This window comes from Pygoscelis adeliae, unplaced genomic scaffold (genome assembly GCF_000699105.1).
Source record: "Pygoscelis adeliae isolate BGI_AS28 unplaced genomic scaffold, ASM69910v1 Scaffold347, whole genome shotgun sequence".
NCBI lineage: Eukaryota > Metazoa > Chordata > Aves > Sphenisciformes > Spheniscidae > Pygoscelis > Pygoscelis adeliae.
Window position 1 is genome coordinate 155943 of NW_008825158.1, and position 17816 is coordinate 173758.

General features: G+C 35.3%; 2 protein-coding genes across 2 annotated transcripts; one reads left to right on the top strand and one right to left on the bottom strand.

Annotated features, from left to right (window-relative positions):
- Positions 1-390: 390 nt before the first annotated feature.
- On the bottom strand, positions 391-5366 carry SPATA22 (spermatogenesis associated 22). The gene is made up of 7 exons (XM_009328626.1): positions 5324-5366; positions 4782-4910; positions 4000-4054; positions 2355-2688; positions 1916-2045; positions 971-1068; positions 391-582 (listed from the first exon to the last, which is right to left on the bottom strand). The coding sequence occupies exons 1-7, from the start codon at positions 5364-5366 to the stop codon at positions 391-393; spliced, it is 981 nt and encodes a 326-aa protein (XP_009326901.1).
- Positions 5367-9340: 3974 nt separating this feature from the next.
- ASPA (aspartoacylase) lies at positions 9341-17793 on the top strand. The gene is made up of 6 exons (XM_009328632.1): positions 9341-9782; positions 12251-12446; positions 13636-13729; positions 14515-14622; positions 15553-15662; positions 16210-17793. The coding sequence occupies exons 1-6, from the start codon at positions 9544-9546 to the stop codon at positions 16420-16422; spliced, it is 960 nt and encodes a 319-aa protein (XP_009326907.1). The 5' UTR covers positions 9341-9543; the 3' UTR covers positions 16423-17793.
- Positions 17794-17816: the final 23 nt, after the last annotated feature.

Below are 17816 nucleotides of genomic sequence, written 5' to 3' on the forward strand. Positions count from 1 at the left end.
ACATTTTGAAATAGGTATTGAAGGAATTAAATTTCTAGAAATTGAAGATAATGAAGAGCAATGGCAATCTGAATTAGTATTGATGATCTTTTTCTAAGACACTTGCACTACTGCTAAAACTTAAACGTTTTAATTCAGAATTTCTCCAGTAAAATCTAACCTACTATGTAACAAAACCCTGTTATTGCATATTTAACTGGGAAAGATAAGCTAAGAAAAGTAATAGTGGAAACAAAACATTGTTACTAACATTTGTTGGATAACATAGCATAGTGATATTTTCAATTATTTAATCAGATTTTCAGTATTAGTTTTGGTAAATGCTTTAGGATATCCAGCCTTTATGGGTAACGATGAGTGAAAATCAGTTTTGGACAACCGTTTCGACTTTTAAATTTCATTCATTGTTTTTACATATGCTGTCATCTCAACATCTGCAATTTTAACAAATTCTTGGAAAGTGTTTTGTTCTTGAACAGTTGCTGGTCTTACAGAGACGCACTTGAAAATGTTCCTTTTTGTGTCATAGTTTCCCATGCACCTGTGCACTCGACCTCTAATTAGTCTTGGAAGCTCCCGGTCCTTCATCAAAAGCATAATAAACAAAAAAATTATATCACCTTTCTAACATAAAAGCTTTCAAAATGTCCAGTTGTTAGATATTAGTGCATTTCTGAACACTACATCAAACACAGAAGGAATTTACATCAGCTTTTTTGCTATTATCAACTACTTAGAAGCTGAACTGAACGTCCCACCTTTTTTGCTGAAACAGAAGTCTGAGGATGCCTGAACAGTGACTGGCTCTAGACCAGTTTGGGAACAATATGGAATGAGCATCCAGCTTTCCTTTTACACAGAAATTGTCTGTTTTATCAGAACAGAAGCTATTATTAGCTTCATAAAAGGAATTCTAGCTAGTGGCATCTGTGTTATGTACAGCATAGGAATTGTACACAGGAATACTTACAATTTCGTAAAATACACAAGGCAGACTCTCCTTTCCATCTCTCAGAAGAAAATTCTTTGCCCCGTATGCTCCAGGTGTGACTGCAGAATCAAGTGTGCCTATACCATTTAGCAAAAATAAATCGTGATGTAAACATCAGAGCAGTACTAAGTATGATCTACAAAGATACCACGACAACATTTACTACACAAAAGTGCTAAGATATATCAAGTCAGCATCAGAATTTGTGCTGACAGCACTGGAAGCTCCAATAAAAATTACAGGCTTTACATAGTCTTTACATAGCAAAATTGGATGTGATGTCTCTCTAAACTGAGTAACCAAATTTAATAGCTGTCATTGTAAACAGGTTATTCCCTTGTTAAGCAGAGCACAACACAATTCTCTAAGTTTTATTGGTATTGATATGCAAATCAACTTTCAATATTTGCAACGTTGTCAAAATAGTTTTCTGAGATGCGATTACATTGTATATGCTTATTCACCTTGATATAAAGTTTAGTCATTTCAGTCTTTTGTCACGTTCATTTCTCAGATAACGTCAATTAAAACGCAAAGTGAAACACACTAAAAGTCATATGTTTAGAAGTACTCCAGACCTGAATTGATTCCCAGATTAATTGCATTAAAAATTACTGTAAAACTGTACCTCCCTACAGAAGGTTCCTTTTTAATAGGAAAGTGTATTGTATTCTAAAAACAAGGAAAAAAAAGAAACAGGATAGAAAGAGCTTAAGTGTTGGAGGATAATTGCATTATTAATTTTGCACCCATTTAGTCAGATTTGATAGCTGAAAGGATCTCCCAGCAGGAAAGTTAGATGGTGCTCGTGACAGTATTTTGTGTTTTTAAGTATTTCAGCTATTGTTCCTATAGTTAATAACATTTTCTCTTGGCTGTTGTCCTACCATTATTGTCAGTTACAGCACAATCTACCATGCTTACCTAAAACTTCAAATAATAGTGCAGTTTTATACGCATATTGACTCCAGTGCCTCATACTTTCAATGACTGCAGATATGATTCGCAAAGAATTCTTTTTTTCTTTAATTTTTAATTGAGATGATGAAACCTCCTTTCAGAGGAAGATGAAAACTCAAGTTAGATACACACACAATTTTAAAAGGCACATAGACATTTATATATTAAATATCCAATATTTACATTCAAATTAGAGTATTTGTCAGACTATACAAACATATTTATATGATCATGCTGAGAATTGTAGGTTATTATAGTATGAAAATCTCATTTCTAAATTTTCAGGAACCTAAGGGTTTACTAAGGCAGCTAGGACTGATGAGAGCCTCATCTTTCCACTATTTTCTTTTTCTTTACTATTTTCTTCATTGTATCTCCCTATTAACCCTCTCCATAAGTTTACCTGACTTTTGTCTTCTGGAACACAATCAAATTGTTTTTCATTCATTTTATTTTGCTGAATATTGTGGTTAAACTTGTATGCCACACTATGATCCTGCAGACTTTTTGAAACAGTGTTAGGTTTCGCTGGCCATCGTCCTTTAGATGTACATGTTTGGCTGGTTTCGGCTGTTTTGATATGCTGAGATGAATTACGGTTATCAGGGTTTTTTTGCTGCTGGACAGTTTTCAAACTATTTGAAAGGCTCTCAAACTTTCGAATAATTCCACTATCAGATCTCGAATCTGTTGTGTTTCTTAAAGGAGCATACTCATTTCTGGTCCAAACTTTAGTACTGGGAGTCTTCTCTTCTGCCCTGCAGTACAATGTAAGACATAGTTCAGATTTACTGTATCTATTCTGAATTCTGAATACTCAGATACATAATTAAAGTATATAAAAGCAATCGATGTATTGTTGTTTTAGCTTTAAAAACACCTGTTAAATATTCAGACTCAAAGCACTTTATAGACTTAAATTTATCCATATACAGGGCAGTGACCACACCTGTGCTTAAATCCAGCTGAACTCAATAGGCCTTAAAAGCTTGCTTAATTATAGTCCTGCCCTATATGAGGGATCCTTCCTGACTTAAGATTCACATCTTTTCCATAACTCTAAAATAAAATACGCAAAGTTTCTTCTGACAGTGATATTTCCAAATTCTTCTACCACCATCATGGAAGAAATAATTTTACAACAAACTCCAGTGCTCACCTTATTATTTCTAACACCCTTCATTTTATAAAGGCGGCTCAGAAATTCCTTCCACCTCCATTCCATTTTGCCTTTGAAGGCACTTGTCCGAAACATTCGCTCTCTTTTTGCCATTGGAAAGGAATAGGAGGAAGGGAAGAGAGAAAAAGGACAACACTGCTGGAAGTTTTCCTGCCAGCTCTAGGCATCTGAATCTGTACACTTTTCCTTGGTTTATAAAAGCACAGAGTTCACAATTATATTCAGTTTTGATTAAATGTTTCGATATACAGTTGCCTTAATGTACACTGATAGAAACTTAGTTGAGTCTATTGAAAAATTTGGTTTGAAAGTGGGCAAAACTTCAAGTAAAAGGAAATCTCAAAAAATTATATTCTAAGACCAGGAAAATTCAATCAACCTTTATGGTAAGACTGAATTTTTGGCCTGATAATAAGGCTAGATACTAGGTCTAATTAATAGGCCTCATTAGGTACGCTGGCAAGATCATTTCAGTGGGTTTTGGCTCATAAGCACAATGGGATTATGATCAGTGATGATCTGAGAATTAAGAGAGTCTCTCTGAATGCTACAAGAATATAACTTAAATTTTCCATATTTTCACATGAGAATAATTTTGGTTAAGGAAGGATAGTAAAAACTAAAGACTTCACCAACCTGTAGGCATACAAGTTTTTTCCAGCATTTGCTAAATTAGACTTTGATGCATTTGGTGGTTTCATAAGGGAAGGAGCCATCTGATGTTCTGTTTGGCTTTCAAAGGTAAGTTTAAAGTATCAGTGACAGTAGTAGCAGCTTTATTGTAAGACAAACATATGGATCATAGTTTGTGAAACAATTAGTACCCAAATAAAAATCAATAAGCAACAAATAATCTACTTTTACATACCCATTGTTTGCTGCTTTCTGTAGTTCAGCCACTTCTGGGTTTGCAGTTCCCCAGCCTAATTCTCAAAAGACAAAGCATTGAATATGGATACAAACTGAAAAGATTGAAAGGTAATAGGTCTACTTAGGGCTCCTACTCTTTATCTGCTTAAAGTTCCACAAATAGTCTCACACAGGAAGGAGAAGGGGGGGGGGAAGGGAACGTGATCCTTTGATATCTGTAATTATAAGGCAACTGCTAACAAGTAGGTTGCTTCTCTAGACAATGGTTAAGTTACAGACATTAGACTTATTAGCACAGAGACTTTATGATAAACTTTTTCACTTTATTATAAGTAAAACATAAAGAAAGTACTAAAGGCAGAATTCTGCATCATTCTTTCCAAGCAGAATTTGAAGAACAGAAGTTCTCTTCTGAATTACAAGAAAGACATCTTATTAAATGTTTCTTCTTGTAACACAGGACTTGAATGTTGATTGAAATCAACTGAAAACAAAAGGTCAGAGTTTCAAGAGACTCTATTTAAATGCCAGTGCTACTTCATTCTCTAACACACAAAGAGTCAAACTCCCTCTAGGCACAAAGTATAAAAAGCTCAATTGTATAGAGGAGAAAGAAATTTCCTGGAGGACATTTTTTACATAATGAACTTTTCAGAAATAAACATAAAGGATGCATATAGTTCTTGGTAAAGACAATGTCTAATTTAATAAAATAGAATCATAAGGTTAAGGTTTATTTGGATTTAGAGCCATTAAAAAAATAAAATATATCTTATTTACCAAATGATGTGGGAGAAAAGTCGTAAGTACGAGTCCCAGAACTGGTACCCGGCTCATTTTTAAGTGGATTTGAAGTGAGGGGCTGTCTATTTCTTTTCTTCTGATTGAACAGAGGTACAGGCAGACAACCTAAAATTAAAATTCAAGTAATACTACTATACCAATAACAAAAGGATACACAATCAACACTTAAAATATGTAAATAAAATTACTTAATAATTATTTTACATCACTCATAGGAATTACATTTCATAAACACATAACAGACCAGCCATAATTCATATTCCCAGCCCTCTGTCCTGCACATAATCCTGTGAATGAAACATTTCCCTTAGTGACCGGTCCCCTGACTCCACTCAAAATCTTGCCCTGTGCTGCAATAAAACAGATAACCCATGCAAGTGCACTCAGGAAATGGGGGTCTAGGACTGAATGGTGTATATCCTGTATGAATACTGCACGTGTGTCTCTGTGTGTGTATATATATATATATATATGCATAATGAGGTATATATGATAAAGCACAAAAGAATGGGTGGTACCTGCTGTGCTGCGAGTTGAAGTGTCAGCTAGACTCCTTTTCATTTCTTTGCTGTATCTTAATAGGCAACAATGTATTGATTACTCCAAATTTGCTGTATGGAAGTTAGATAAGCAGACAAAGTAAAGTAATTCATGTTGTAAACACATCCAAATTTTATGTGATTTTATGGCAGTTTCTCTTAACTCTCTGTACACCCAGTGACATGCATCACTTAAGACACAAGCCTAAAACGTGTGAGCAGCTGTACTGAATTTAGAAGATCCACGGGTACACAAGTGACATGCAATCGCTCTTTGCAGATTAAGGGCCCAAACGATTATATTTTTGAAGTAAAAGTTGTATTCTCTTTTAAAATGCTGTAAAAATACTGAATTCATTTCTGAATTTAAAAGTACATATACATTCAAATACAAGGAATATTTTTTAACTCCTGGAAACAGAATACAAATAGAAAATGCATAGCTATACTTTGCTGCAAAGTGTGATGGCAAGGTACATGGCTTTAAGTAAAAAAAAAAAAATAAAAATTTGACTATTCTGTGAAAAATAGCGTCATGCTCCAAGAATAAACTTCTTTTCTGTACTTTATGGTACAGACCTAAAACCTTTAGCCTATTTCCTCACATATAAAATACTTCACAAGCCAAAAAGACCATTATTATCAGCCAAATATTATGAACAGAAAAAGTATGCATTAGCATATTAGGTATAGGTAGTTTGCCATATTTGTTTTCTGATTAATCTACTTCTATAGTAAATGTCTATGTATTACTGTATGCATCGAGGATACTACACAGACTGTTGTGTAGCATTAGTTGCTATTCTGTCAAAGTTAGTTACTGGTGCATATTGCCTTTAGTGGCATATGAATAATACTGCATATTTGTGTGTACAAATAATATGAGACATTACATTTATTTTGATCTGGCAGTTAACCATATGCAGCTATTAAAGATGTTGATAAGAATGAAGCACAAGTATCTAGCGCAGCTAGACTAACAGATCAATTTACTCTTTATTTCTGTGAGATACATCGATTACACGTGTGACGTTAAAGCAGCTTCTAGTTCATTGCTGTTACACAATTTAAAATGTATTGCTAGCACTAAGAAGCCGAACGGCCACCAGTAAGCGACATACTTGTAAAATGAAACCCCATAAACTCAACACTTCTGTTTATGAAGCCCATTTTGGTGTTGCACAGGATTTTAGACTGTATTGTCTTGCTTTCTGTCCTCTCTTGAAGATAAGCAACCAAAACCCAGAGCTAAAGCTGTAGAAAAAAGTAAGCTAAGGATGGAGAGCAGGAGATACCAGGGTAAGCCTCCGCAGTACTTCACACAACAGCAGTACCAGTCACAGGCTAAAAAAGGAGTCTGAAGTCCTTCCCGGAGTCTGAAGGAAAGGGCTGAGGTGAAGCCCGCCAAAAATAACGGACGAAACGGCCACGCTCTCGCGCCTGACTGAGAAAAGGGCGGGAAGGGGCCGACCGCGCTCTCCTTTCAAAGGCGGCAGAGCAAGCGCCGCTGGTGCTGGCGCAGGCGCCGTTGGCCGCGGGAGGCCCTCAGTGAGGGGGCGCCTGGCGCCGCGGAGCCGCGGTCCTTGCCCCGGGCCCGGCGTGGTGGGAAGCCGTCTGAAAAAAAAAGGCAGGGAGGGCAGCTCGCAGGAACGATTAAGTTGGTCTTCTGTAGGATTTAATTAATTATCTCCATACCCCTGGAACTGGCCCACGCGGTGTCATGTTCAGCACTTGGAGAACCTGGGGCAGGAGCTGGATACCCACCAATGTGTGAACACAAACATGGATATAAATAACACTCTCTGCGTTCTGCACGCTGTTTTTGTCTTCAGCCACTATTCCGGGTGTTACACGTGGTTGTTTTCAACTGTGTAACTTCTGACTGGTTCCTGTGTAAAATCTTAGCGCTCAGCAGGGTTGGAGCCTGTCCTTTTTTTGTAACCCCAATGTTTGCTTCAGCCCGTGCCTTGGAAGGCTTTGGTGAGCCACATTACGCTTCTTACATACATACCTTCGTGGCTTTGATAGCTAGACTTCATTTCATTTACGTTTTATTACTGCGTATGTCTTTCAGCTCGTGGCACGCATTCTAAGCTTTCAGATGCACTGCCAGGTGTTTGTGTGTAGTACATAAAAACAATCTGAATTCTTAATAAACTAAATATGATTCTCCATATTTTTTCAAAGTGTAAGTATTGGCAAAGCACAGGAATAAGGGATTGGTCCCGGTGTTTAGTTCAGAAGAGTGAAAGCTTTTCAAGGGTCTGCATTTATGCCACAAATTCGCGGGTGCTTGTAACGTCCCGGGAGACCAGGAGTTAAAAGCTGCTTGGAAGTTAACGTGCTCTAAGGGTATAAAAGAAGCCTCCATGGCTTTAGTTCCTAAACTCATGTTTGGAAATGCACTGTAACTGTCCTAAGAAAGCTCTTCTTAGGAGACAAACTTCTTGCATGTTAAAAGAGGTAAGTGCACAAACGATCTCTGTATTTCATTCAGCGTTTTGCAAGGAATTACAACCATTGCAGTACTACCAGCAATAAAAGATAAACTATACGTACTAGCACTGCATGTTTGCATTTTGCCATTTACTCTTGAAACTTCTGTGGTGTTTAAATTCAGCAAACCAAGATTCAGAGTGTGAGTCATTTTTTCAGGCAGCGTGTAAATAGCCGTTTTGGCACCACCGCTAAAGAGACTGGGGTCAAAGGACAGTACAGACTGTCCAGTGCTGTAAAATACAACTTTACTGCTTTGTTTAATAAATTACTTACTATGATTAAATAGCTGACAGCTTCTAAGTATAGGAGTAATACAGTCGAGTGTTTCAGTAAACAGCCTCTCTGTATTAACTCGCTGTGAGGTTCAGCAAATCTGTATGCATAAGCTGAAACATAGGGAGCAACTTTTGCAGGAAATATATTCGTGGCAGAACTTGTCTAGATAAGTCCTATGTTTAGCTTTCTTTTCGTAGACCTACAGTCTATCAGCCTGGGTCATAAAGCCTCTCCCAGGCAGAAGCCAAATACTCTCTCAGTCACCGGAGTATAGTCTTAATAAAAAGGAATTGTTCAATAAACATTCTTTATTCCCTTGCAATGTAACATTTTTTACATTTCTGTCACGTGTCGGGATACTAATTGCAAATACTTCTGTCATTTACAGCAGTAAAACTTATTTTCTGTTATTAACACCTTTTATTCTAAATGTTTTGATCCTCATGATGGAAGTTATGGCTGCTCTTTGGCTTAAGTTTCAGAAGCCTGTCTGAATGCTTTTGGAAATGGAAGTAGTCAAGTTGTTGACTAAGGTTTTTTCTGGGGGAGAACACAACTATTGTCCCATTGTGGTCTATATCTGTTTCCTTTTTAATAAGAGATTGCAGAAGTTAGAAGGGTCGTCACTGGCAGAGTTGTTTCAATGTGTTAGAGGTCTGTGTTAGCAGATCCTGAGATAGAACTAGAGCCAGGAATACTAGGCAAGTCAGTCGTGGATAAATTGCACTTTAATTTCAGCTAGTGGTCCTTCTAATCACTGTTCTTCAAATATTGTAAAACAAAAAAGGTCATACAAGTAACAACATGCTTTGAGGAACTCAGCTGTTCTTGTTTTTTTAGATGAAAGTACTTGATGTTTCAGCATTATGTGTTGATCTAGAGCCAAGATATGATTCATATTTTACTGTTTTTGCTCACTTTAAATCATTCTGCCCTTGTATACTGTAATCTTTATGTAACTTCAAACAGACATGAGTATACTTGTTACGCCTAGTTTGCAATGCAAAAATGTCAGAGATATTTAAGTGCATTATTAAAGTTTACATTTAAAAAGGCTTTTCATACTGTCATTAGTACAAGATTTACCTATATATCATATATTAATAGAGATTGCCTGGAGAAGTTAACTTTTGAACTGTGTAACAGTACCATTAACAGACTTGGAGATAGTACTAAATATGGTAAATGAAGGGGAGGGCTCCTGGGGAGGGAGGAGTGTCAGGTTAGCAACTCCCCGCCTCGCAACAGGAGTCTAAAACTCTTAGACAAATGTTAATTCACTTTCATTCACATCTGACCTAAACAGGCTTAAAGAATTTCCTATTTAAAAGAGTAAAAAGATTTTTTTTTTTTTTGAGACAGAAGTTTTACTTTATCATTATTTTCTGTTTTGCTTTCAGCAATTCTTAGAGCTGCTGAAAAGCATGACTTCCTCTTCTGTTGTTGATAAACCTCCGGTAAGACGGGTTGCTATCTTCGGGGGAACTCATGGCAATGAGTTATCAGGGGTACTTTTGGTCAAGCACTGGCAAGAGAATGGAGCTGAGATTCAAAGAACAGGAATGGAAGTGAAACCATTTCTTACCAACCCAAGAGCTGTGAAGAAGTGTACTAGATACATTGACTGTGATCTGAACCGTGTTTTTGACCCTGATAATCTTGGGTAAGAATAGTTGTACTTTCTGTTTACTTTTCTGTTTTTTCGAATTGTAAGGAACTTCCTTTCCAGATTAAAATGTTAACACAAGTTCCACTACTATTTTAACTGTGCAGTCACGTAACTGAAATTACTGACCTTTAACCCAAAAAGAACAAATTGCATGAGTATTAACAGATTCATTTTAAAACTATTGCTAGTAGGATGAGTCTCAAACCAACACATAATCTTAAACACTGCATTTTAAATTAGTATTAGATTAGCTGTATTTGTGTAAACTTAAGTATTGCTCTTCTGAGTCGCAAAGTCATTATTTCTCACGTCTTCTTGTGCATTCAGCTTTGGAGCTATTCTGAATACAATTATATTTGCAGGAAGATAGCAGATAAAAGCAATTTAAAGATAGACATCTGAGTATCTGAAAGAATGGCATACAAATCATGGAAGTGTATTTAATTTCAGTTATATACAGTAAAAGATGAAAACTTGAAATTAGCTAAGTTAGAAATGTATTCTATGGCAAAATGATAGCCAAAAAGTCTCAATAATTTAATTATTTTAGAAGAAATACAATCTATAATTACTGTAAAATAGTAATTGATTTTACATTTTTAATGGGATTTTATGTTTCTCTGCTTCTGAGACATCTGTTCCAGAGGTGTACTTTGCTGTATAAACATTCTTATGCTCAGTATAGTTACATGCTAAACAGGTAATTATGTTTCAGAAAGGTCTTAATGGTAAGGGTGAATATCACTGGAAAAAATACGTATCACATACATTTTGTAAGCATGGTTATTCTTACCCTGCACATCTTTTCATCTGGCTTTTCATCTTAGAATTTTGTTGTGGATTATTATATATAAGATAAACAGACATTTTAACACGTAAGTGTTGAGGCTATTCTTTTAATTGCTTACTTAGGACAAACATGAAAAAAAAAGTGGTTTTGTTTGTTTTCAGCTGCTTTGAACATAGAACACCTGAAAAAATAGCAGGTTAAGACACCTGCAGGTTGTCTTAATTTTTTAACTAATATTCCTCAGTAGATCCTATTAAGTTGCCCAGTCCTGTTACAACACTACTGACTGTTTGGAATACCTTCACCTGATCCCTTTGAGTGTAGACCCTTCAGGATTACAAACGATTTTACAAAATAAGAAAAGGAGCATGAAATCCTGATACTGCTGAAAGTAATGGTGGAAGTCCCATTGGCTTCAATAAGAAATATTAATTTAACAGTCTTATGTGAAGAAACCTTGAATTTCAGAGACAGAACTAAAGAATACAAAGGTAGATTATGTGATATACAGAATCATAAAAATAGAAAAAGGAGCTTGAGGGGCTCACGTAAAAATTCTAATCCACCTCACATCCCACCAGAAGATCAACTGCATGTAGACATTCCTAATAGATTATGTCTTGCCATTTCTAATGCTCCAGCAATGGTGATCCCATAATTTTCCTCAGCAACCTCTTCTGATGCTTAAATATCCGTGCAGTTAGTAAGGTGTTTTGTTAGTATTTAACAAAACTTTCTTTATGCAACTTAATACCAGCATTTCTTACAAATTTAAAATATTACAAAGCTTGAGCTATATTGAGAAAGAAAACTGAATTTAGCGCAGAAGATATTAGGTGTGTCTATATTGTACTTGGGATACTATATTGTACTTGGGATACTATAGGTAGTATCCCAAGCCTGTCATCAAAACCAGATTTGCTGTCTATGTGGAACAAGTCTGAACCTACAGCAGCTTTGTACACTGTTAATATGCAAGACAGATGTCTTTGTGTCATACATCAGTTTCCTATAGAGCCCTTATACAGAAAGGAAGCAGATCTCAGACCTTTCCTTAGGCTAAGACCATTTTTTAAAAGTGTAGTACAGACATAGTCACCTGAGATTACAAGTATTAAAACTTTGGAGGAATAGATTTGAGGTAGCAAAATCTTCTGTGAGCTGTGAGGGTCAGGAGGGCTCAAAACAACAGACTGTAAAAGTCTGATCAGAATATGAGAAGACAAGAAGTAAAGCAAGTTACAAAAGACCTTGTGACTGATGTCCAAGGTAAAAGGGCATGGACCGATATCCGAATACCGTCTTCAGTAGGAGGTGGATCCAGTCTTGGAAGTGGTTTAAGTTGTTGATAAATTTTGAGTTAGTTTTCTGCATAGGGGGAAATTTTGGAATGTAAAGAAATAAGAGAGAAGTAAATAGTCTCCAGCTAAAATCAGATTGAAAAATTCTTACTACCCTTCTGCACAAGATACATAATAGTAAGACACGTTTAACAGTCATACTTGCTTTTTTCAAGCACAAATTCATTAAGTTTTACCAGTTTGGTAATTAAATAGGTGCTTTCAACTCCAGTCAATTATGGAATTAAAGTAAAAAGAAAAGGGTATACGTATTTTGTTGACTGTAAAGCCATGGAATGAGTTTACTAATTTCTTTGTACTGATATTAACAGCAGGCCAGTGGTGGAAGATATTCCATATGAAGTGAGAAGGGCTCAGGAAATCAATCATATATTTGGTCCAAAAGGTAGTGATGATGCGTGTGACCTTATTTTTGACCTTCACAACACCACTTCTAACATGGGTGGTACCCTTATTCTTGAAAACTCCAGGGATGACTTTACAATTCAAATGTTTCATTATATCAAGGTAAAATTAATTTAAATGAACTATTAAAATAGATTAGTAGTTGTAATGTTGTATTACTATATATTATTTTGTAGTTTCTTTAAATATACTATTTTTTATTCTGCAAAACTCTTTAAAATATTTAATCACTCGTAGGATGTTTTTTTAATCAGAGCTAATTAATAATTTGATTATAATATCAGATAATTCAGATTTGAACTCATCATCTTCATGTATTAAAATGAGTGTTAGTCAGACTGATGGGCAAAGAGGAATGCTTAGAATAACATCTATGAAAATGAATGTAATTTAATCTGCTTTCACACTGATCTGTCAGGAACTTGGATAAATTTGGGTCACACATGCTAAATAGTTAAACATTAATTTTATGAAATAAAGACATGGAGAAAATAATGGAAGTAGGTAATGACAAATGTTCCTTTCACCAGTATTTATAGGAATAGTGATATGTCTTTAGATGCTGTTTGATTCTGCTGTTGCCAAAGCTGATAAGTATTGGTAGGGTGAGGTTTGCAGAGTGCTGGCTTAAGCGCAATCTGGCTGAAGTACTAGTGACCTTGACAATGACCGATGAAATCGAGGTTAGGCCAACAGTGTGGAATTTTAATTTTTTTTTTCCTTAGAAACAAGGTATATTTTAACATTTGATTTTTTCTTATTACATGCATCCCATTTAAATATTTATAAAATATCTGAAGACCTAGAAAGCTTATGACTAAAATTATATGAAGAGCAATGGTAGGCAGACATCAGGAAAGAGGCCTGAAATAGGTTTCTATGTCAAAAAAAGGTTAAAATAAGGCTTAATTCACAATCTATGTCCCCATGAAAGAATCCAAGTCTAACACAAAAAATACTTGAAATCTGCTTTACAGTATTTTGATTCCAAGTTTTGGAACACTGATGAGGACATTTTTCTTTCTGTTAGCAATTTAAGACTAGAACTGTGTTCAGTTATATTAGGAGACAGCAAAGTTCAGTGGAGCATGCCTGGCATGAGTTACTGGAAAGGAGACCAACAAATACAGCTTTGTACGTTTTCTAAAGATGTCCTACTTCTTTGAGGGCCGTGAAATAAAGGCAACATATTGAAGACATTGTGTAAATCACTTCTGCATCAGTAATCTTTTGTGGCACAACGTTTTAAAATATTTGCATAACAAAGAAATTTTTAAAACAATCTCCACAGAACACTTTGGCTCCAGAACGCTGTCCTGTTTTGCTGATTGAACATCCTAGCTTGAAATATGCAACAACTCGCTCCGTAGCAAAACATCCTGTTGGTAAATATGAAATATAAAGACTATTTCAACCCACCATAAATTATTTTAAAATATGCCTGTTTCCAGATCTGTTCATTTCATTACATTATACAGAGTGCTCTGATCACCAGTAGCTATTTGTTTGACAATATATTTACCGAATCGAATGTATATGATTATCTCTTCTTCTGAAGAGTTCTGATTTATAGTTGGCTTACAAAATACAGAAGCCAGATGGAAATTCTTAAACTCAGTTAACTCACTGTTTGCAGAAAATACATGTAATATATGAGGATAAGGAAGAAGTAAACAGCTTCAGAAAAGAAATGTTTATGTCCTCTAAATAAGCCTTGGCTGAAACGCTGGTTGTTAGCCAAGAAGAGGAAAAGAGAAGATGTGATAAAGGAAGGGGGGAAATGATGCTCTGCATGGAAGTGGTTAACTTTCATTTATGGAATCAAAACCATAACCGTAGAAAAAAAAATCATTAGTTTGCTTTTCATATTAAACAATGAGTTCTCTAAAATGCAGCATGGAAAGACAGGATGAGGAAAAGGCTAAGAGAAACAAATATATATAGTGACCCTTTCTCTTACCCTGGTAGCACACTCAAAAACGTATATATGGTTCTTTAAACTGATCCTGACTGGTGAGCTAAATTTTCTGCTTGCCTTAAAAATCACGTAACACTCTACAATTCCTCTTAAACATAAACCACAGACCCAATCAGACATCTGTTTTTGCTGTGTAATCTAAGCATGTGATACATTATGGCTATATTAATAATCTCCCTCATCTGCAAACAGGTGTGGAGGTGGGTCCCCAGCCACAAGGCGTTGTTAGAGCTGATACTTTGGACAAAATGAGGAAGATTGTCAAACATGGCCTTGATTTTGTACAACTTTTTAATGAAGGTAGAGTAAGAGAGAATACAGCATCCCGTGTCGTATCAGTGGACTATTTCGGGAGAATATTTTTAAAAAAAATAGGTTGGGCTACAACATTTTACAGTTAAACAGGGAAAAGGTGGGACGGGGAGGATTGTTCTCTAGACCACCCAAGCGTGGCATCAGAAAGTCAGGATTCCTGTATAGCTCCTTTGGGTAGCTTTAAGGATATTTCCTCTTTCTGAAGATTCACTAAGTATACTTGATCTTAATCTTACAGTTGCTTTGCAAATCTGAAATACTAGCTAACAATATTTGTGTAGTAGTATGTACATGGAGAACATACATAAATTAATACCACGAAAGAAGTGTTTAATTTACATACCTTCTATGCATTGTTATCTAAAATTTAAGTCAACAAATTTTGTAAGAGTTTGTTATACCTGTGTACTATCTGAAATACATACTGACAAAAATAGGTGTTTCAAATTCTTTTAGAGTACATTTTGTCAGTGGGCTTTTTTTGGAAGTAGAAGGAAAAGAATATAGTTGTGCATGTCAGAATCTCCATTACTGTGCTGGAATGGTAAAGATTGAACAGCACTGATACCATTCTGTGTTGTGCAGCACTTTCAAACACAGGCCTTCATTGATTTCTTCATCTACAAAATACATCTTTTTAAGTATACAGTGAAAAGTCACATTTCAGCACCAAATTTAGATCTGGGCTTCCTATGCTACAGTACATGACTGGACAATCTTTCTGCAGCTTGGCTTCGAGGGGAGAAAAAATCTGGAGCTAGACATCTTTACGATATATGAGCTAATTGCTAGTGTGTAAACTTTGACGAGGTACAACCTAATGATTTAAGCCATTCTAAAGAGAATAAATAATACATTGTTCTTTCTAACAGGCAGTTGTTCATTCTGACATTAATTTACATTTATTCTTTCTAGGAAAGGAATTTCCACCATGTACAATTGAGGTTTTTAAAATAATGGAGAAAGTAGATTATCCCAGGAATAAGAATGATGAAGTTATTGCTATTATTCACCCTAAACTGCAGGTAAATTCTAAAATAGTTTCCATTTGTGACATTTTATAAGTATTCCTGTGTTGCTTCTGCTACATTGTGGTATATTTTAATAGTAAATATTTAAAATGACAATATTGCCAATGGGTTTATTGAATACTTTCGACCTTCCCCGTAGTAAGTTCTGTCACTAGGGTCATACAGTATTTCAGTAACTGACTTGAGAATCACTGAATCTAACATCACTTTTGAACCTAAAACTGAAAAAAAAAAAAAGGCAGTAGGATAGCTTATATTCTAAAATACAACCTTAATTTTGAATTCTAAGATGAGGGTCTGTTTTTAATCAATTGTGAGCATGTGCAGTTTCCTTTTAGTTCACCTTTACAAGTGAATTCTATACAAGCCTGAAAACGAGGGCCAGAAACCTGAAATTACATACTGAAAATTAAAAGGAATTCTTTTAAAAGCTTTTGCCGTAAACTGGAGAGAATATAATTTTTGAGCATAAACTCAGAAATCACATGACATATACAAAAACTTGAAAGTAAATCTATTCTATTTATTTTTTCTCTCTAAGGATCAAGACTGGCAGCCACTGAACAATGGTGATCCTCTATTTTTGACTCTTGATGGAGAAGTAATTGCATATAAAGGGGACTGCACAGTCTACCCAACATTTATTAACGAAGCTGCGTATTATGAAAAGAAACAAGCTTTTGTAAAAACAGTAAAAATGAAACTCACTGCAAAACACATCAGAGCCTCAGTCTTAGACGAGAACACTTCTTAAAAGCTTAGTACAGATCTTCAATACAAGAAGTGGATTTCTTCTCTGAAATCCAGTGTCATTCAGTAGTAATTCATGGAATAAATAAATGCAGAATCTAATTTTAAATTTTAATTTAATTAACATTGCTGAGCACTTTTAAGAGGAAACATACTATCATCATGCTAATTATGATTGTTTACTTGTTCTAATACATTACTATAGATGCAAAGAATAAATACTATTTTTATGAAGTTTGTTAGTTCACGCTATATAAAACGATTAAACAATGTACCGCATACGGGTTAGTGGCTATAAAACTTATAACCAGCGTCATATAGAAAGATGCTCATCCACAAAACTACAGCGTATACAAAAATTACAGCATTTCTACTTTATAACCCCAAACCTCCAATAACCAACACTTGTTTAAGTGAGGTGGTCCTTGAAACTAATTCCTCGGATAAACATACAAAATACGAGACAAAGGAAAAGCTAGGGAGAGAGAGACAGAGGGTATGTATATTAAAATTCTTTTGTATTATCTGCATTTGTGACTAACCCCTACTGCGCTGAAGTGGAAGCCTTAGGGTTTGTTTTGTTTTTACACTTATGAAGATATAAAATAAGCTAAAAACATACGATTTCTGAGAAAAAACACACTAAAGTGAAATGTAAAGCTTTTTTAAATTTAAAGTACTACAAGATTAATTTAAGCTGTTTCTGATTTAACAGTAATTCAAAGACAAAGTTTGAATTTAGAAAGTATCTAGTAGTCAGAAGCATACTGGAGCAATATTCAAATTCAGGAAAAAGATGTGCTTATCCCATGGAAACTTCTGAAGAAAGTTTCTGTTGCAATGGAGACAAGAGAAGTTTATAGCTTTATAACTTTCTAGGTGTGTCCACCTACTGCTTATAACATTTTCCAAATAAAATCTAAATCAGCTGTTGTACCCCCAAAGTTTTCGATGAAGGCAAGATTAGGTAATTACTCAGGTTTTGATGAAGAGCAATGCACAAACCATACCTGAGTATTTCAGAATGGAAATTAAGAAGAATTCCATATGGGGAGACTTCTCAGAATTTTGAGACACTTGTTCTGTATTTGTAGAGAGAAAGCCTGTCATAGTAGCTGAAAAAGAGAAGAAACTGGGATTTAATGAATTTTCTGAAGTTGTTTTTCACATCTTGGACAATAATTGGGGATAGAGAAAACATTAAGAACTTTGCATAAGGATACAATAATTAGCTATTTACTGAAAGATGCATTGTCTGGATAACCCCCAAATTATATCTTTTGAAAAGCGATGTCTTCCTCATTTACTACTCAGCCAAAATCCTTTTTTCCTTGCTTTGTGTAACTCCTATGGCAATAAAATAAACACACAGGACAGAATGTTTATTGAATTACAAGT

Excerpts from the sequence above, each read along its gene's own strand:
- ASPA (XM_009328632.1), top strand. The coding sequence starts at position 9,544 with ATGACTTCCTCTTCTGTTGTTGATAAACCTCCGGTAAGACGGGTTGCT. Across the intron at positions 9,783-12,250 it reads TTTGACCCTGATAATCTTGG|CAGGCCAGTGGTGGAAGATA; the intron begins GTAAGAATAGTT and ends TGATATTAACAG. Across the intron at positions 15,663-16,209 it reads TTATTCACCCTAAACTGCAG|GATCAAGACTGGCAGCCACT; the intron begins GTAAATTCTAAA and ends TTTCTCTCTAAG.
- SPATA22 (XM_009328626.1), bottom strand. The coding sequence starts at position 5,366 with ATGAAAAGGAGTCTAGCTGACACTTCAACTCGCAGCACAGCAG. Across the intron at positions 4,055-4,781 it reads CTTTTCTCCCACATCATTTG|GCTGGGGAACTGCAAACCCA; the intron begins GTAAATAAGATA and ends TTTGAGAATTAG. Across the intron at positions 583-970 it reads CTTGTGTATTTTACGAAATT|GACCGGGAGCTTCCAAGACT; the intron begins GTAAGTATTCCT and ends CTTTTGATGAAG.